The sequence below is a fragment of the Neopelma chrysocephalum genome, unplaced genomic scaffold (assembly GCF_003984885.1).
Source record: "Neopelma chrysocephalum unplaced genomic scaffold, ASM398488v2 Primary Assembly neopelma1_84, whole genome shotgun sequence".
Classification (NCBI taxonomy): Eukaryota; Metazoa; Chordata; class Aves; order Passeriformes; family Pipridae; genus Neopelma; species Neopelma chrysocephalum.
Window position 1 is genome coordinate 5402182 of NW_020897746.1, and position 12887 is coordinate 5415068.

Genomic DNA, 12887 nt, shown 5'->3' on the forward strand with positions numbered 1-12887 from the left:
GGGCCGGGCCCGGGCAGGAGCGGCGGCTGAGGCGGCGCTGGAGCGGCGGCCGGGCCGGGCCGCGCGGGGCCGGGCAGGCGGCGGGAACGCCCAGCGCTGCGCGGTGAGTGCGGCGGGACGGGCACGCAGCCCTCAGCGCCCACCGTGCTTGGGCGGGGAGGGGCGGCGGGGAGGGGCGCACACGCCGAGCCCCCGGTGCCGCGGCCTGTGCTCCGCGCTGGGAGCCGCCTCAGCGCCGGCCCCGCTCCCCTGGGCCTCTGCTACCCCTGGGGATGGAATAAGGTCTGGGCTGTAGAGGCGTTGTGTGCTCGGCGGGAGCCCCAGCTCATGTACCGCTCCGTGCTGGGGACCGCCGGGCCGGGGCTCATTTTGGGGCTTTTTCCTCTGCTGTGGAGTGTGCTCTGCTCGTGGTTCTTGAGGCTTATCTTTACTATTCCCTACAGAGCGCTCCATAACTTTGCGCCGCTCCCAGAGGTTAAAAGCACCATGTAGGCAGGATAACACCCCTACCTTTGTGTCTCCAAACGCCTTTCGGGTCGTGCTTCAGACGCGAGTTTCTGTGATGGAGAAGGACGTGTTTCTCGTAGCCTCTTCCTTCTTTTCTGAGCTTCCTGCCTGACGTTCAGTGTTGGTTTTGTGGGGGTAAGGTTCGACTTGCCAATATAGTTTCAAATGATCTCTGAAGACAGTGATGCAGTCTTGTTAACTCCCACAACATCTGACTCAGACATCTCTTTTATAACCTAAAGAGAAAACTGTTCTGTAGCACAGCTAATAATTGCGAGAGCAATTCATAGATACAGTGCTTAGGGAAGTTAATTCCTTGTTTTAAAACTTAGTAAATGCCTGAGGTCAAGGGACAAAATCTGAAGGATCACAGATGGTTAATCTTCTTCAAACATGGTGTTGTTTGTAATCCATTTCTATGCAAACTGGATATTGAGAATTTGTACCGAAAAAAGACCTTTCAGTTGTTATCATCTCTTATGTTGATTAAGTCACGCAGTGGTTTGAGTATTTCATAGTGCCAGCCAAGCTCATGACGTTTAAAGCTACTTTATGCCGTTTAAAATAAGAAAAAAAAATGTGCTAGCAGATAAGTTTTGGCAGAGGTGAAGTTTTTTGTTACCTGATAAAATGTTTTGATCTGATAAGTATTATCTGTGCTTTGTGCTGTAGCTGAGTTTTGTAAGTGATATCTGGAGTTGTTTTTCGGTCCTTAAGGAAGTTGAATGGTTTTAAGCTGCTGGATCATGAGTATCATTTGTGATCCTGAATGTTCTGGGGTTTATATGTTGATAATTGAATTTAGATTTTACCTCATTCCTTTATTATGTTGTGCTTCCTTATTTGGCTAATATGAATAAGTGTTCTGCCCGTATAATTTTTGCTTTCTATTCTTTTGTCTACAGCCTGACACTTCCATTTCTGCATGTCTTCCAGATGATGTATCCACACATTTTTCTCTCCACCACCCTTAATAATGTTTTGTCCTAGAACAGCTGATGAAGCTTAGGATCTGATTCTTTCCAAAATCTCCCACTGATTGTATCTTCTTTCTTCCCTCACTTTGGCTTTTCTAAACTGTCTGTTCTATTCCTGCCTGTATCACTTTCCAGAAGAGCAGTAAAACAGTGGAAAGAGAACAATGAGAAAGCTCTCTCTTGTTTAAAAACCATGCTGTTTGTAAGAGCAGTGTAAAAAGCCCACCTTTGCCTGTGTGGCTTTTGAAATATCTGTTGAAAAGCAAGTGAGAATTGTTTCCTGTTGGCCACAACAGGGAGTTTTGTATTTATAATTACTTATATTCCATCCTGAGCTGCAGCACTGCTGCTGCTGAGCATTTACTGTTGGCTGCATCTGCTGCCTTTTCATTCTCTCCCCCCACTTTTTTTTTTTTAAGAGCAAACGAAGTATGTTGCTTTAAGCCACAGTAAGGTGAGAGATATTGATATTATGAGAAATCTTAGTCATTTCTCTAGCAACATCACCTGGTAATTTTTGTAACATGTAATCATTGTATTCATATATTGCCTGTTATTCATTCATACCAGTCTTATTCCATTTGCAGTCTGCTGGGGCTCACTACAGTAACATGTCCTGCATGAAGCATGTACAGCTGTGCTCAGTGGGCACAGACCTACCCCAGGAAGCTCATTTTTCCCCTCGTGCAGTTGGTTTGTTCATATTTTAATAATTACATGCCCGACTGTGTGTAAGAACTTATTTAATAAGATTGTGAACAGCAAATGCTTTCTAAGTGACTTTAAGGGAATTACGTTCTGAGTTTACCTTTCCTGACATTTACTGTGTAAGTATCTTGGTTTAATATTTCCAAAGCTTTTCCCTGTTTTACATGTAAGTTTGTTGCCTAAACTTCAGCTACACTTTTGCCTAAAGTCAGGATGGTTAGTTTTGTTCTAGGCTGCAGCTGCTGTTAACATTGTTACCTGAAAACATCACTGCTTTATATGCTGACAATATATATGATGGTGGTAGTAATCCCAATGCATGTGTAAAGAAAATTGCATGATGAATCTCTTTCATCTTGAATTGCGCTGGAAAATTTCCCGATATTGTGCTGCTGGTAAGCTCAGGGAAATGCCAGTGTAGTTCTTGGAAATGCTGCATCAGTTTCTCTAAGGCAGTTGTGTGTTAACCCCTTCAGTTAAAAAGAAAAGTAATTCTTAGCTGGTAATGCAGTCCTGGGTAACAATACTTGTGTACCCCAAAGAAAGGAACATTTACCAGCTGAAGTTTCTTTCTTTGGATGTGCCTGAGCCTTTTAATTTGTGCAACTTGCTGTTACATTCTTAGGTTTGGAACTCCGGGTTTTCAAGCTGAAAGGTGTTTGTGTGCCCATATAATCACACACATCTTCACATGTGGTGCAGTGCTGTTAGAAACACCCAAAGGTTGCTGCCAGTGATATTTGTCACTTAAGGAGGAATAGAAATAGATGCTGTTCATACTAACAGGTATAGGACAGTGTAAGTGCAAGCGTTGAGCAAACATTTGCATTTTCCATTGCTTCGTACATGGTCACTTGTGTTGCTCCTTAATGTTGCAATAATGGCAGAAAGTTATCAATACCATCAGTTAAAAAACCCCAAGAGGCCAGGTTGGAAAGATGAGATGGTGAACACAACACAATAGAGGCGGCAAAGGGAAAATACTTCTGGTGAAGGAAAGTTATTGTTGCTGTTTGTGGGAGTGTGCTGGTATGGTGTGGAAGACTCACATCAGAAAGGTGCTTTTTCATCACCTTTAAAATTAAGTCTTTTAGAATTACCAATTAAGTTTGGGTGATACACTGGATGACTTTAAATATGTGTGCTGGTCGAAGCTTGGATACAGTGTATTTATTTCCACCAGTCAGGGTAGCACAGGCAGCTTGTTCTCTTGGGATCTTCCTGGCTCATGACAGTCTTGTCAGTCTTGCTGATGTTTCGGTATCGCTGTGTGGGAGGACCAGAGAAATCCCAGAGCTCTGTCCACGTGGGGACTCTGCTAAGCTGGTCTTTTTTTTGATCAAGGTAAATCCTGTACGTACCTCTTCTCATTCTGCCAGATTCCTGTGACAGAATCTCAGTTCTGGTGTTTGCCTTGAGCTTCGTTATTCTTTACAGGGAGCTCAAGGTTGGACAAACATGGGACTCGTGGAATATAAGTGTGTTAATTGCTGAGCTGCATTTATGTAAGGCATGTTTTTCTCTGAAATGAGAAATTACTGTTGCCATCTGCTGCCTTTGCATGCAGCAGGGCTCTTTCTGGGCTGCAACCACAGAGCCTGAATTAGCAGGTGCGTGGGTTCACCAGTGTTTGTCAGATCTCTCCTGTCTTGAGTTGTCATTGACAAGTACCAGCTCTCTGCTTGTTCTTCAGGAGGATATTCATGGTTTTTAATTTGTATACTGTCTTTATTTTTTTTTTTTACTGTTTACCTTCTCTGCTATCAAGTGTAGCTGGAGTTAGATTAAATCCTTCCTATTATAACCTGAGATCAAGATTTAAGCCTTTTCAGTAGTTTCAGTGTGTATATATGCTTTGCCCAGTTTGATGTAATTTCTTCTGTGGGCCCATAAGAGAAACACAAACCTTCTGTCCCTCACACTGTGCTTATGAATATTCTTTAACGTGTTCTGCTGCTCAAAACCCTGGAATTTCAGAGTGGTTACTTTTATGTTCGAGTGAGCCCAAACTTTTGTCTCTGTGTAATGTTATTTGAGGACACTTTTTGATAGGCATTTCAATTCCAAGAACCCAGCAGCACCCTCTGCTTTGTCTAACTCGCTGTAGCTAAATCTACACGAGCTGTATGAATGGAAGAAATCCATGGATCCCAAGCCATAGGTGCAGGCTGCGTCTCCACACGGGTCTTTCCCAGGGCAGCATGTGGTGGGAGCGGAGCGCATCCCCTCGCCCATCGCCGCCCACCTTCCCCGCGGGCTGTGCCCCCGTTCCATCGCCGTAATCACCGGTGCGAGGAGCGGGAGGATTCCCGGGAGAGGCGGGAGCGGGGCGGACCCGCCCGGCTCGGCTCCCCCGCGGGCAGCGGAGCTCTCTGAGCCCCGGGGCGCGGGCCGGCGGTGGCTCCCGGCGGGTCGGTGCCGGGGCCGCCCCCGGGGCCGGCGGGTTGGTCATTGGCCGCGGGACGCGTCACTCGGGGCGGGCCCGGCCCGGGCGAGCGGCGGCGGGAGGAAGCGGCGGCCGCGCCGCGCCGGGCGGAGGGAGCGGCGCTGGGCGCGGCCCCGGCCATCGATCCGTGCCACTTCCCCTAATGGCCCGTCTCTTCCTCCTCCTCCCCCTCCCCTAGGGCGGATCGTCCCCCGGCCTCCCTGTATGTGAGAGACGGGGCCGGCGCCTCGCACGGAGCCGGGAGCCGCCGCGGGAGCAGCGGAGGCTTCGGGGAGCGCTTCCTGCCCACCGCCCGCACCGCCGGGCGCGGCAGCCCCAGCATGGAAGCCATCGCCAAGTACGACTTCAAAGCCACGGCGGATGACGAGCTGAGCTTCAAGCGGGGGGATGTCCTTAAGGTAGGTGGAGGGTGAGGGCTCGGGAGGTTCCTCTTTACCCCCGGGCTGTTCGGCTGCTCTCTGAGTCTCTTCCTGTCCGTCAGACCTGACGCTCTTGTGGGTCCCCGGGGAGCGCCATCTCCTTTTAATAGGGAGCCTCAAGATCTCCAAAATCTCAGTCACACCTCTCTAACAGCAGGAGAAGCCGTTTTATTTCAATGTTAAGCATGCATCCCGGTCTCTAAAGACTCTCTTCTGAGACTGGAATATTTGAGAACTTAGTCATAAACACGATACCAAATAAGCAGAAGTAGAAGATAATCTCTACGTTGAATTCCCCTTTATGAGAGGAAGCCCCATAAAATAATCAAGATCAATTTGGTATTCCTCTTCTTTGCCTCCTCCCAAGGATCCCAATATCAAAGAACGGTGATTGAATTATTTCTCAGTAGATAATCTTTTAGCATCAGGCTGTCAAATATTGAAGCTGAGTTTTATCTTCAGTCCTGATGAACTCGAGTGATAAGCTTGTGGCTGAATATTTAATGGATCTGTGCAGATGTAAGTGAATGTTGGAGTGCATTAGAGGAATTTTGGTCTATAGTTCTTTCAATATATCAAAGGCTTTTAAGGCTTCATCTTGGCTATATTGCTGGAATTTGAAAAATATTTGAATTTCTAAAACTTTAATAAAACTGGACACACAGAACAAGCCTAAAATTTTATTTTGGAAAGTGAGTAAAATGCAAAAATCCATAGTGATTTAGCCTCAGTGAAGCATAGCTCAGGGCTTTGTTGCTTCCAAGGAAGAAGACCATATTGCAGAATGTTTTAATGGAGTTCATTCAGAGTCACTATTCTCTATAAACATTTAAGGTGGTCTTTACCTTCTTAGTGTGATGTATTTAATATTATTTTTAAGCTGCTTTTTTCTAAAATGCTTCGAGTCAAAGCAGTTTTGAGAGGTGCCTTTCTGCAGATGTAACTGTGTGTATGCTGACAAATCAAGTCCTGCAGACCTCAGTGGGATTACTCATCTGCTCAAAATTTTTGCCAAGGAAGGGCTTGATTTTTAACTACTATTTTAAGATAAGTTGGAAAAAATAACCTCTGTGTGTAAACTTAATACATGTCTTTAGTAGCTGATATTTCAATAACTGTGGCTTTGTTAAAAGCACATGACCATCAACAGATAAAGGCTGCAAAAATATATCCTGCTTTGAGATTGTTAACTTATAAAATAATTGCATCTGTATACATCCCTGGTCCATAATTGGCCTAAAAGCTCCTGTTAGACCTGTACCCCTCACTGCCAGAGTGTGTGTAAATTATCAGAATATTTCCTTTGGTTGTTTTAAACGTTTGAGACTGTCAGAATTTTATAAACCTCCTATGATAACCTTGCATTTATTTTTTTTAACCTGAGCTGTATTCTTCTATTTTGGGTTACTACTAATTGCCCTCAACTTTTACAGTGTATTTGAAGTAGAGCACAGCTAAAATCAGCTTGTAGAAAATGCTGAACAGGAAGGAAGAATTAAGTATAATAAAGTTTATTTTAAAGTGTATTCTTAACTATTTTAGTCTAGTTTGGTGTGGAAGTTTGCTGAAGTACCTGAAAAAATGTCTTCTAAAATTTGCATTTGTTTAGAAATATATTCTCATCTAAGAATTAAAGGAAATATAACTTTTTTTTTAGACTTTTTAAAGTTCAGTCTGTGATAAAAGTCTTGCAGCTGTACACATTGGCTGATAATAAGATGTTCTGGAGTCCTGTCCACTTGATGTTCTCCCATAGATACAAATTTTGTCACACAAATAGACACAAGATGGTATGTATGCTGTTACACTGCATTTATAACTGTATTTTTCCTGGAATACAGAGGGATTTTCCTACTTTATCCAGTACCTAGGCCAAACACATCTTCACAACATCAATGAACCATTCTTTATTCTGTATTTCCTTTCCTTTCAGCTCCTATTCTGAAAATGTTTAGAAATTTTACATGTTTATTTCTTGTATGCATAAATTGAGTCACAGAAATGGTAAATTCCTCAAGATTATCCATAAAGTCGGTGGAAACTTCAGGAGTTTCAGGAATCCTTCAGCACATAGTTGAGCTGAGTTCTGTGCAGCGTGGTCAGAGTCACTGTGTAAAGCTGGCAAATTTCAGACAAATAAGCCAAAACGAGTTAGAATTGTTACAGTTCACTTCAGTGGCACTTTGTCATTTTGGAAAGTCTGTTTCGCTTCAAATGGGTTTGAGGTTATGGAAATTTTATTTTCATCAGACATTCCAGATCTATTTGTTGGAGCTCTGCTCACTACTGAGAAATCTCAGGGCATCCCAGTCATGTGCTCCATGTGATCTCTCATTAACCAGGTCAGTCCTCCTGTCCCTGAATGAAATGGGAAGAGAAATAAACTTGTAACATGTTAAATGCACCTGCCCCCTTTGCTCTTGAGGTGTCCCTTGGTGTACAGTGACAACTTTAACCGGGAGATACCTGTCGTGATGCACCCCCAGACAACCCTGGGGTCTGATGGGATGTTTGAGGATGGCAAAAGGTTGTTTTGTAGCCTGGGCCACACTAAGGAAAGAACAAAATCTGTAACAGTGTGATTCCCACTCCTTGGCAGTTCCCATTTCTCTCTGTGGGGAGCGAAGGCAGAGGTGCCCAGTCTGCCTGCTCTGACCTCAGCAGATAACTTGCCTATGATGTCATGTGCCATTACTGCTGCCTACCCACAGATTTGGGACCTGATTGAATAGCACTTGAACTGTAGCCATTAAGCTGGTTGTTAGTAATCTTGTGGCTGGTTTCCAAAAGTGAATGAAGATAGTTGACCTTTGCCTTGCAATTGTAAAACAGCTGAGTGAAGAGGAAAAGTGCTTGGCCTTTTTTTTTTTTTTTTTTTTTTTGTCGGCACTGTGTGGTAAAAGCTGCTCCTGTGATTTCTGTAGCCTGGCAGCACAGTGGGTCCCTCACCCTTCTGTCTCGTGGCTCTGGAGCAGTGTGTGATACTGCCATTCAGCTGGTGCTCACTGACAGCTTTCTCTAAACCTTAAAGACTCTAAATATTGCTACTTGCTGAACCTTTTCCACAGGAAGGTGAGATTGCTGCTTCCTTCTGTGTCTTCTGAGTACAGCACAGTGCTGCAGCCCTCCAGCTCTGGTCGTTTCCTGTGCTGGAGATTGCTTCACAAGAACTTGATGACTGGCACCCTATGGGGGGTTGTGGGGTGTGAAGGTGGCCTGTCCTGTTTATTTAAAAAACTAAAATAAGGAAACTGAGGGATTTCTACTTAAAATTTAGATTTTTGAAGAGTTGATGGTTACCCTAATGCTTTTTCACTTCTGCTGTATCTATTGAAGTTGGGAGTAATTAGCTTCAGTCTCCATGTTTGTTATTCAGGTTTTATGTTCCCCAAAACTATTGGCCTTTGTACTAAGTGGCAAGTATTCAGATATAAGGTGTGCTGGTGGTTTGGCAGCACCCAGAGGGGGAAAAGGGAGGAAAAATCACTGTTCTTTGTCATCTCATTGCCATTTCTTTTCTCTACTCCTCTTAAAACTAATCAGAGGTGTACAGTTAATGCCATGGTGCTGTGAAAACCATTTCTGTATGGTTAATGCAGAATTAAATGTATTAATTAGTATCTCAAATACTGGAATAGTTTTGTTTTGTTTTTAAAACTGTAAACCACTGCTCCATTTCCTCTTTCTCCTTCTGTCGTGGGGTTGGGAGATAGCTGGAAAGTGATCTTCTCAAGAACTGAATAAGTTCCTGTTCCCAGTAGCTGTCAGCAAAATTAATTCAGCTTAGAGATTGTTTTTATGAGTAAAATTACTCAGGTGGTGTTTTAAGTAGAAGGCCATCATCTTGAATTTTGAGGTTTTCACTTTTGTGTGACACACAAACCAGCTTCCCTATGTGCTAAAAGAAAGATTTCCTTGATAGGATTTTGATCACTTGGCAACTTTGTTCAGCAAAGTCAAGATTATTTTTCCTACTCCGACCATACACTTGAACAGTCACCACAGGTTCTGTCCACGTGGGTGTTTGTCACACTTATTTTCTTTGTCAGCCTTTAAGAGGATTGAGTGTTTGCAAACAGTTGATGCTGAGATGGCATTTTCAGTTCCTGCATGAAAACCTTTTTTTGTGTGTCAGGATAGAATGGAACAGTTTCAAATAGAGGGAGGAGTACAATAAATGAGGGGAGCAGTGTGTCCCTTCTGCTCTTTCTCATCCCTTGTCTGTGACCTCATTGTGCTGTTATGTTCTGTCTGTGCTAGAGAACAGAAATTCATGGCTTGCTGAAGAGTAGTGTGAAGATTTTTCCTGTTTTGGGTGAAATTGTCTTCACTCTTTCTCTCCCTTCCTTACACACTCCTCTGTCATTCCCCATTTTGTGTAAGGGGATGGGCTCAGTGTGGTCATGTTGATTTTAATGTGAGAAACAGTTTTCTGAATTAATGATTCAGACAAATTGCAAGCACTGTGAGCTTTACAGTGAAATAGGTCAAATATTAGAACAGGTTGCCCAGAAAAGTTGTGGAATCCCCATCTTTGGAGATACCCAGGCAGATCCCTGAGCACTTTGATCTAATTAGACTTGCTTTGAGCAGGAGGGTGGATTGGGTGACTTCCAGAGGCCCTTCTAACCTCGATTAATTCTGACTTAGCTGTGAGTGGCAGCTCTGCTGTATGTGATGCCTGATTTGTAAAGGTACTCCTAGGTCGTGTTCCCTGGCTGCCTGCCTTGAATTAAGGTGATATTTGTCATCAATATGTGATCAGTATTGCAGTCTAAGAAGGCAAAATTGTCAGAACATTACAAAGAATCATAAAACCAAGTACAGTTATCTTTAAGGTAGCTGATTTGATGTGCTGGCAGTTGAAGATCTGTGTTACAAAGAAATGCTGCTATAAGAGGTTGCATTCTTCTGGTCTGCCCAGCTGTTCAATGCCTCTGTTTTAGTGCAAACTTCTCAAATATTTTTCCTCATATATGAGAATAATCTCAAGATGAGTTGTGTTCCATTAGCCAACTTCATCAGGGTGACAGGTGTGGGGAGGAACTACTGAACCTCCACAAGGTGTGTGTGCCTAAAAAAGAAAACACTCGTGTTCTGTATTTGTAAGAGAGCTTGGACCTGCTTAGAGCAAGGTTGTGATGTTAGAGGTGTGCAGAAAACATAAATATGGAGTATTTCACACAGAAGGTGTAAAGTGGTCTTTTCAAGCAGGGAGTAAACACACTCCTCCTTAAAAACAACATCTTTGTTTTCATTTAGAAACTGTACACGATGATTATTTGAACATGTCACTGAAAGCAGAGAAAGATGACCACTGACAAGCTGTGTACTACCTGAGGCTGCTGGAGTTCTGAATGTCAAACAAAAGCTGATTAAAGCTGGTGGTCAGCTCAGCTGGTTTTGTTCTATTGCCTTAACACGTTGTGTTCTCTGATAACCAGCAAGACGGTGCTAATTTGAAACTCCGCTGCCTTTTGCCAGTTTAATGCAAGAGCTGTTACAGCCTCTCTGCGAGGTCCAGCTTGTGATATGCTGGGTGTGACAGACTCCTGACAAGTGTCAGCACAGGCAGAGCAGCAAATCACATTTTGGCTTGATAAATTATTTATCTGCTTTGTTTGACCTGCATGTCAAACTGTGACCAGTGTCATGTGCTTTGGTTTTATTTACTGGCAACACAAAAATGTTGCCTCCCTCTTCAGTGCAGTGACGTTTCTCTCCTGTCAACTGTTGTGATTGGGAATTGGCTGAGGATTTCAGATCAATATAATCTGTTATTCTTGGACATCCTCCGTGTTTATGAACTAGCTTTGATTTAAATTTTTTTTTAATTGTAACAGTAAGAGCTTAATTGCAACTGGGGAAAGAAAAGAGAGATTAGGAATCACAGTGGCACATATAAAGGATTGGGAATGTATCATAGCTTTCCAGTTCCTATGCAGAGCCCTGCTAACTGGGGGATGAGGAATCCTGTTTGTAGTGACAGTCAGACTTTCCTGATTTCTCTCTATAATCAATAAAGATCAAACCAAGCAAGGGGAGATAAGAAATCCAGTTTTTCTGTGTAGAGCTCAGCCTGACTTAAGCAGTGAACTATATGACCCCTTGATAAAATCCCTTGTGCTTTAAAGTTGCCAGTGGTTATATAGGAGAAATCAATAACTGAAGCCTAAACCTCAGGGGAAAACTGGACAAAACTAATTCTGTTTCTTTAAAAATTAGTGCCCTCACAACACTGGAGCCAATAAATCTTATGATCTCACATTGAGCAAAAAGGGATTGTCATTTACCAAACCTGATTAATTTTACAGTAGAAATCTAAACCAGAAGAACTACTAAAGATACATTTGGACATTTTCACAAGTGCTGTTATATTAATGTAAGCTATTATACCGATGATGGCAGATTTCCATACTTAACTTGCTGTTTATCCCTGAATTAAAACCTTTGCTGAATTTTTAATAATTTTGTTTACGCATGTCTTGAAAGGCTTGAAAAATGAGAGCTGGTTTTAGAACAACAACCATAAACAACTTTTAAAAAAATCCAGCAAACACCCCTACACACACCCCCCCACACACCTTCAATAAAAGCACATTTAAAACCATTCACATAGTGAACATCAGCAAAGGATTTGACAACATACATGAGTTGAGTTTGGTTTGAGTTTTTTTTCTGTGTGACTGTGTTATGTGGCATCACCTTTCTTCTGCTTTGTGGTGTTGAATTGCAGAATGTCCTTTCCAGGTTTGACAGCAGAGGGTTGCTGTAGCAGTAAGTCTGTCACACCCCTCTGCACAGAGGTTTGTGGCAATGTCTGCACTGCATAGCCAGGAGATGGGACTGGATCTTCTCTAGCTCTAGCCAAGCGAACTCTCAGGTAGCTGCAGTTGTGGTAAGCACATTATGTGATTTACAGAACTCACAGGGGACGCTGGATGAACGTGTCTGAGTTAGTTAATGTCTGAGCAGCTACTCTGGAGGTCTTAATTAGCACGATGTGTAGCAAAGGATAAGCCTATTTCCCTTCTTCCTCCCTGCCCTCACTTGCTTCTTTTAGTGCTGGTGGGATGGGTTCTAGCCAGGGAGATGGAGCTGAGGTTTGTGAATGGAATATTTATATAGAAAAGTGTCCAAGCAAATGCATTCATTCTTTCTCTGGTGCCCAGTCTTACAGACTTAGAAATGCAGCTTTTGTGGAGTTATCTGTTTCACTGGGGCACTAGTGAAAAGAGGCACTAGGTCTCGGTGTTTTATTTTTTACTTGCTTTATTTATCTTTTTTCTAGGAAAGCTGCCTTTGATCTCTATCGTTTCCAGTTTTCTCCAATTCTGTTAAATTCGAAATGCAAATGAGTAGGTGACTTGTATGTGTTCTGCATTTGGAGGCAGATCAGCACACTGATACTGCAGCAGTGTGATACACAAGGTCTTATCTGCAGCTTCATCCCCCAGCTTCTTGCTCTTTCATTTCCCTTGCTGGCCCTGCAGTGGCAGTTAATGTTATCTCCAGGCTGGGCAAACACCAGTGACTGGAAGGGACACAGGAAAGTAAATGTGTTCTTTAGATGCTTTGGCCCTTGGGAGGGAAAATAAAGACAGGAGAATACTTTCTGTGATCTTGGGGGTGGGTTGTTTGGGGTTTTTTTGCATTATGTATGTTTGGAAATCCTGTATAAAGTCATTCCTTTCCCTCAAATAGCCAAACCTCTTTAGACAGCCCAGCAGCATCGTCCATGTCAGTCTGTCAAGCCTCGGGCTGTCCTTGTTTGTCACATTTGAGGCTCATGCCCTGTTGCTGAGTATTTAAAGCACTGTGTGAGTGACA

The 12887-nt window shown here is 43.2% G+C and overlaps 1 protein-coding gene across 1 annotated transcript in view; it reads left to right on the forward strand.

The window, feature by feature from the left end:
• Positions 1–6: 6 nt before the first annotated feature.
• The window catches only part of GRB2 (growth factor receptor bound protein 2), a 50078-nt gene continuing 37197 nt past the window's right edge, over positions 7–12887 (forward strand). Inside the window, exons 1-2 of the mRNA XM_027691525.1 lie at positions 7–103; positions 4817–5036. Coding sequence (XP_027547326.1) covers positions 4959–5036 — 78 coding nt within the window. The 5' untranslated portion in view covers positions 7–103; positions 4817–4958. The remainder of the gene's footprint in view (positions 104–4816; positions 5037–12887) is intronic.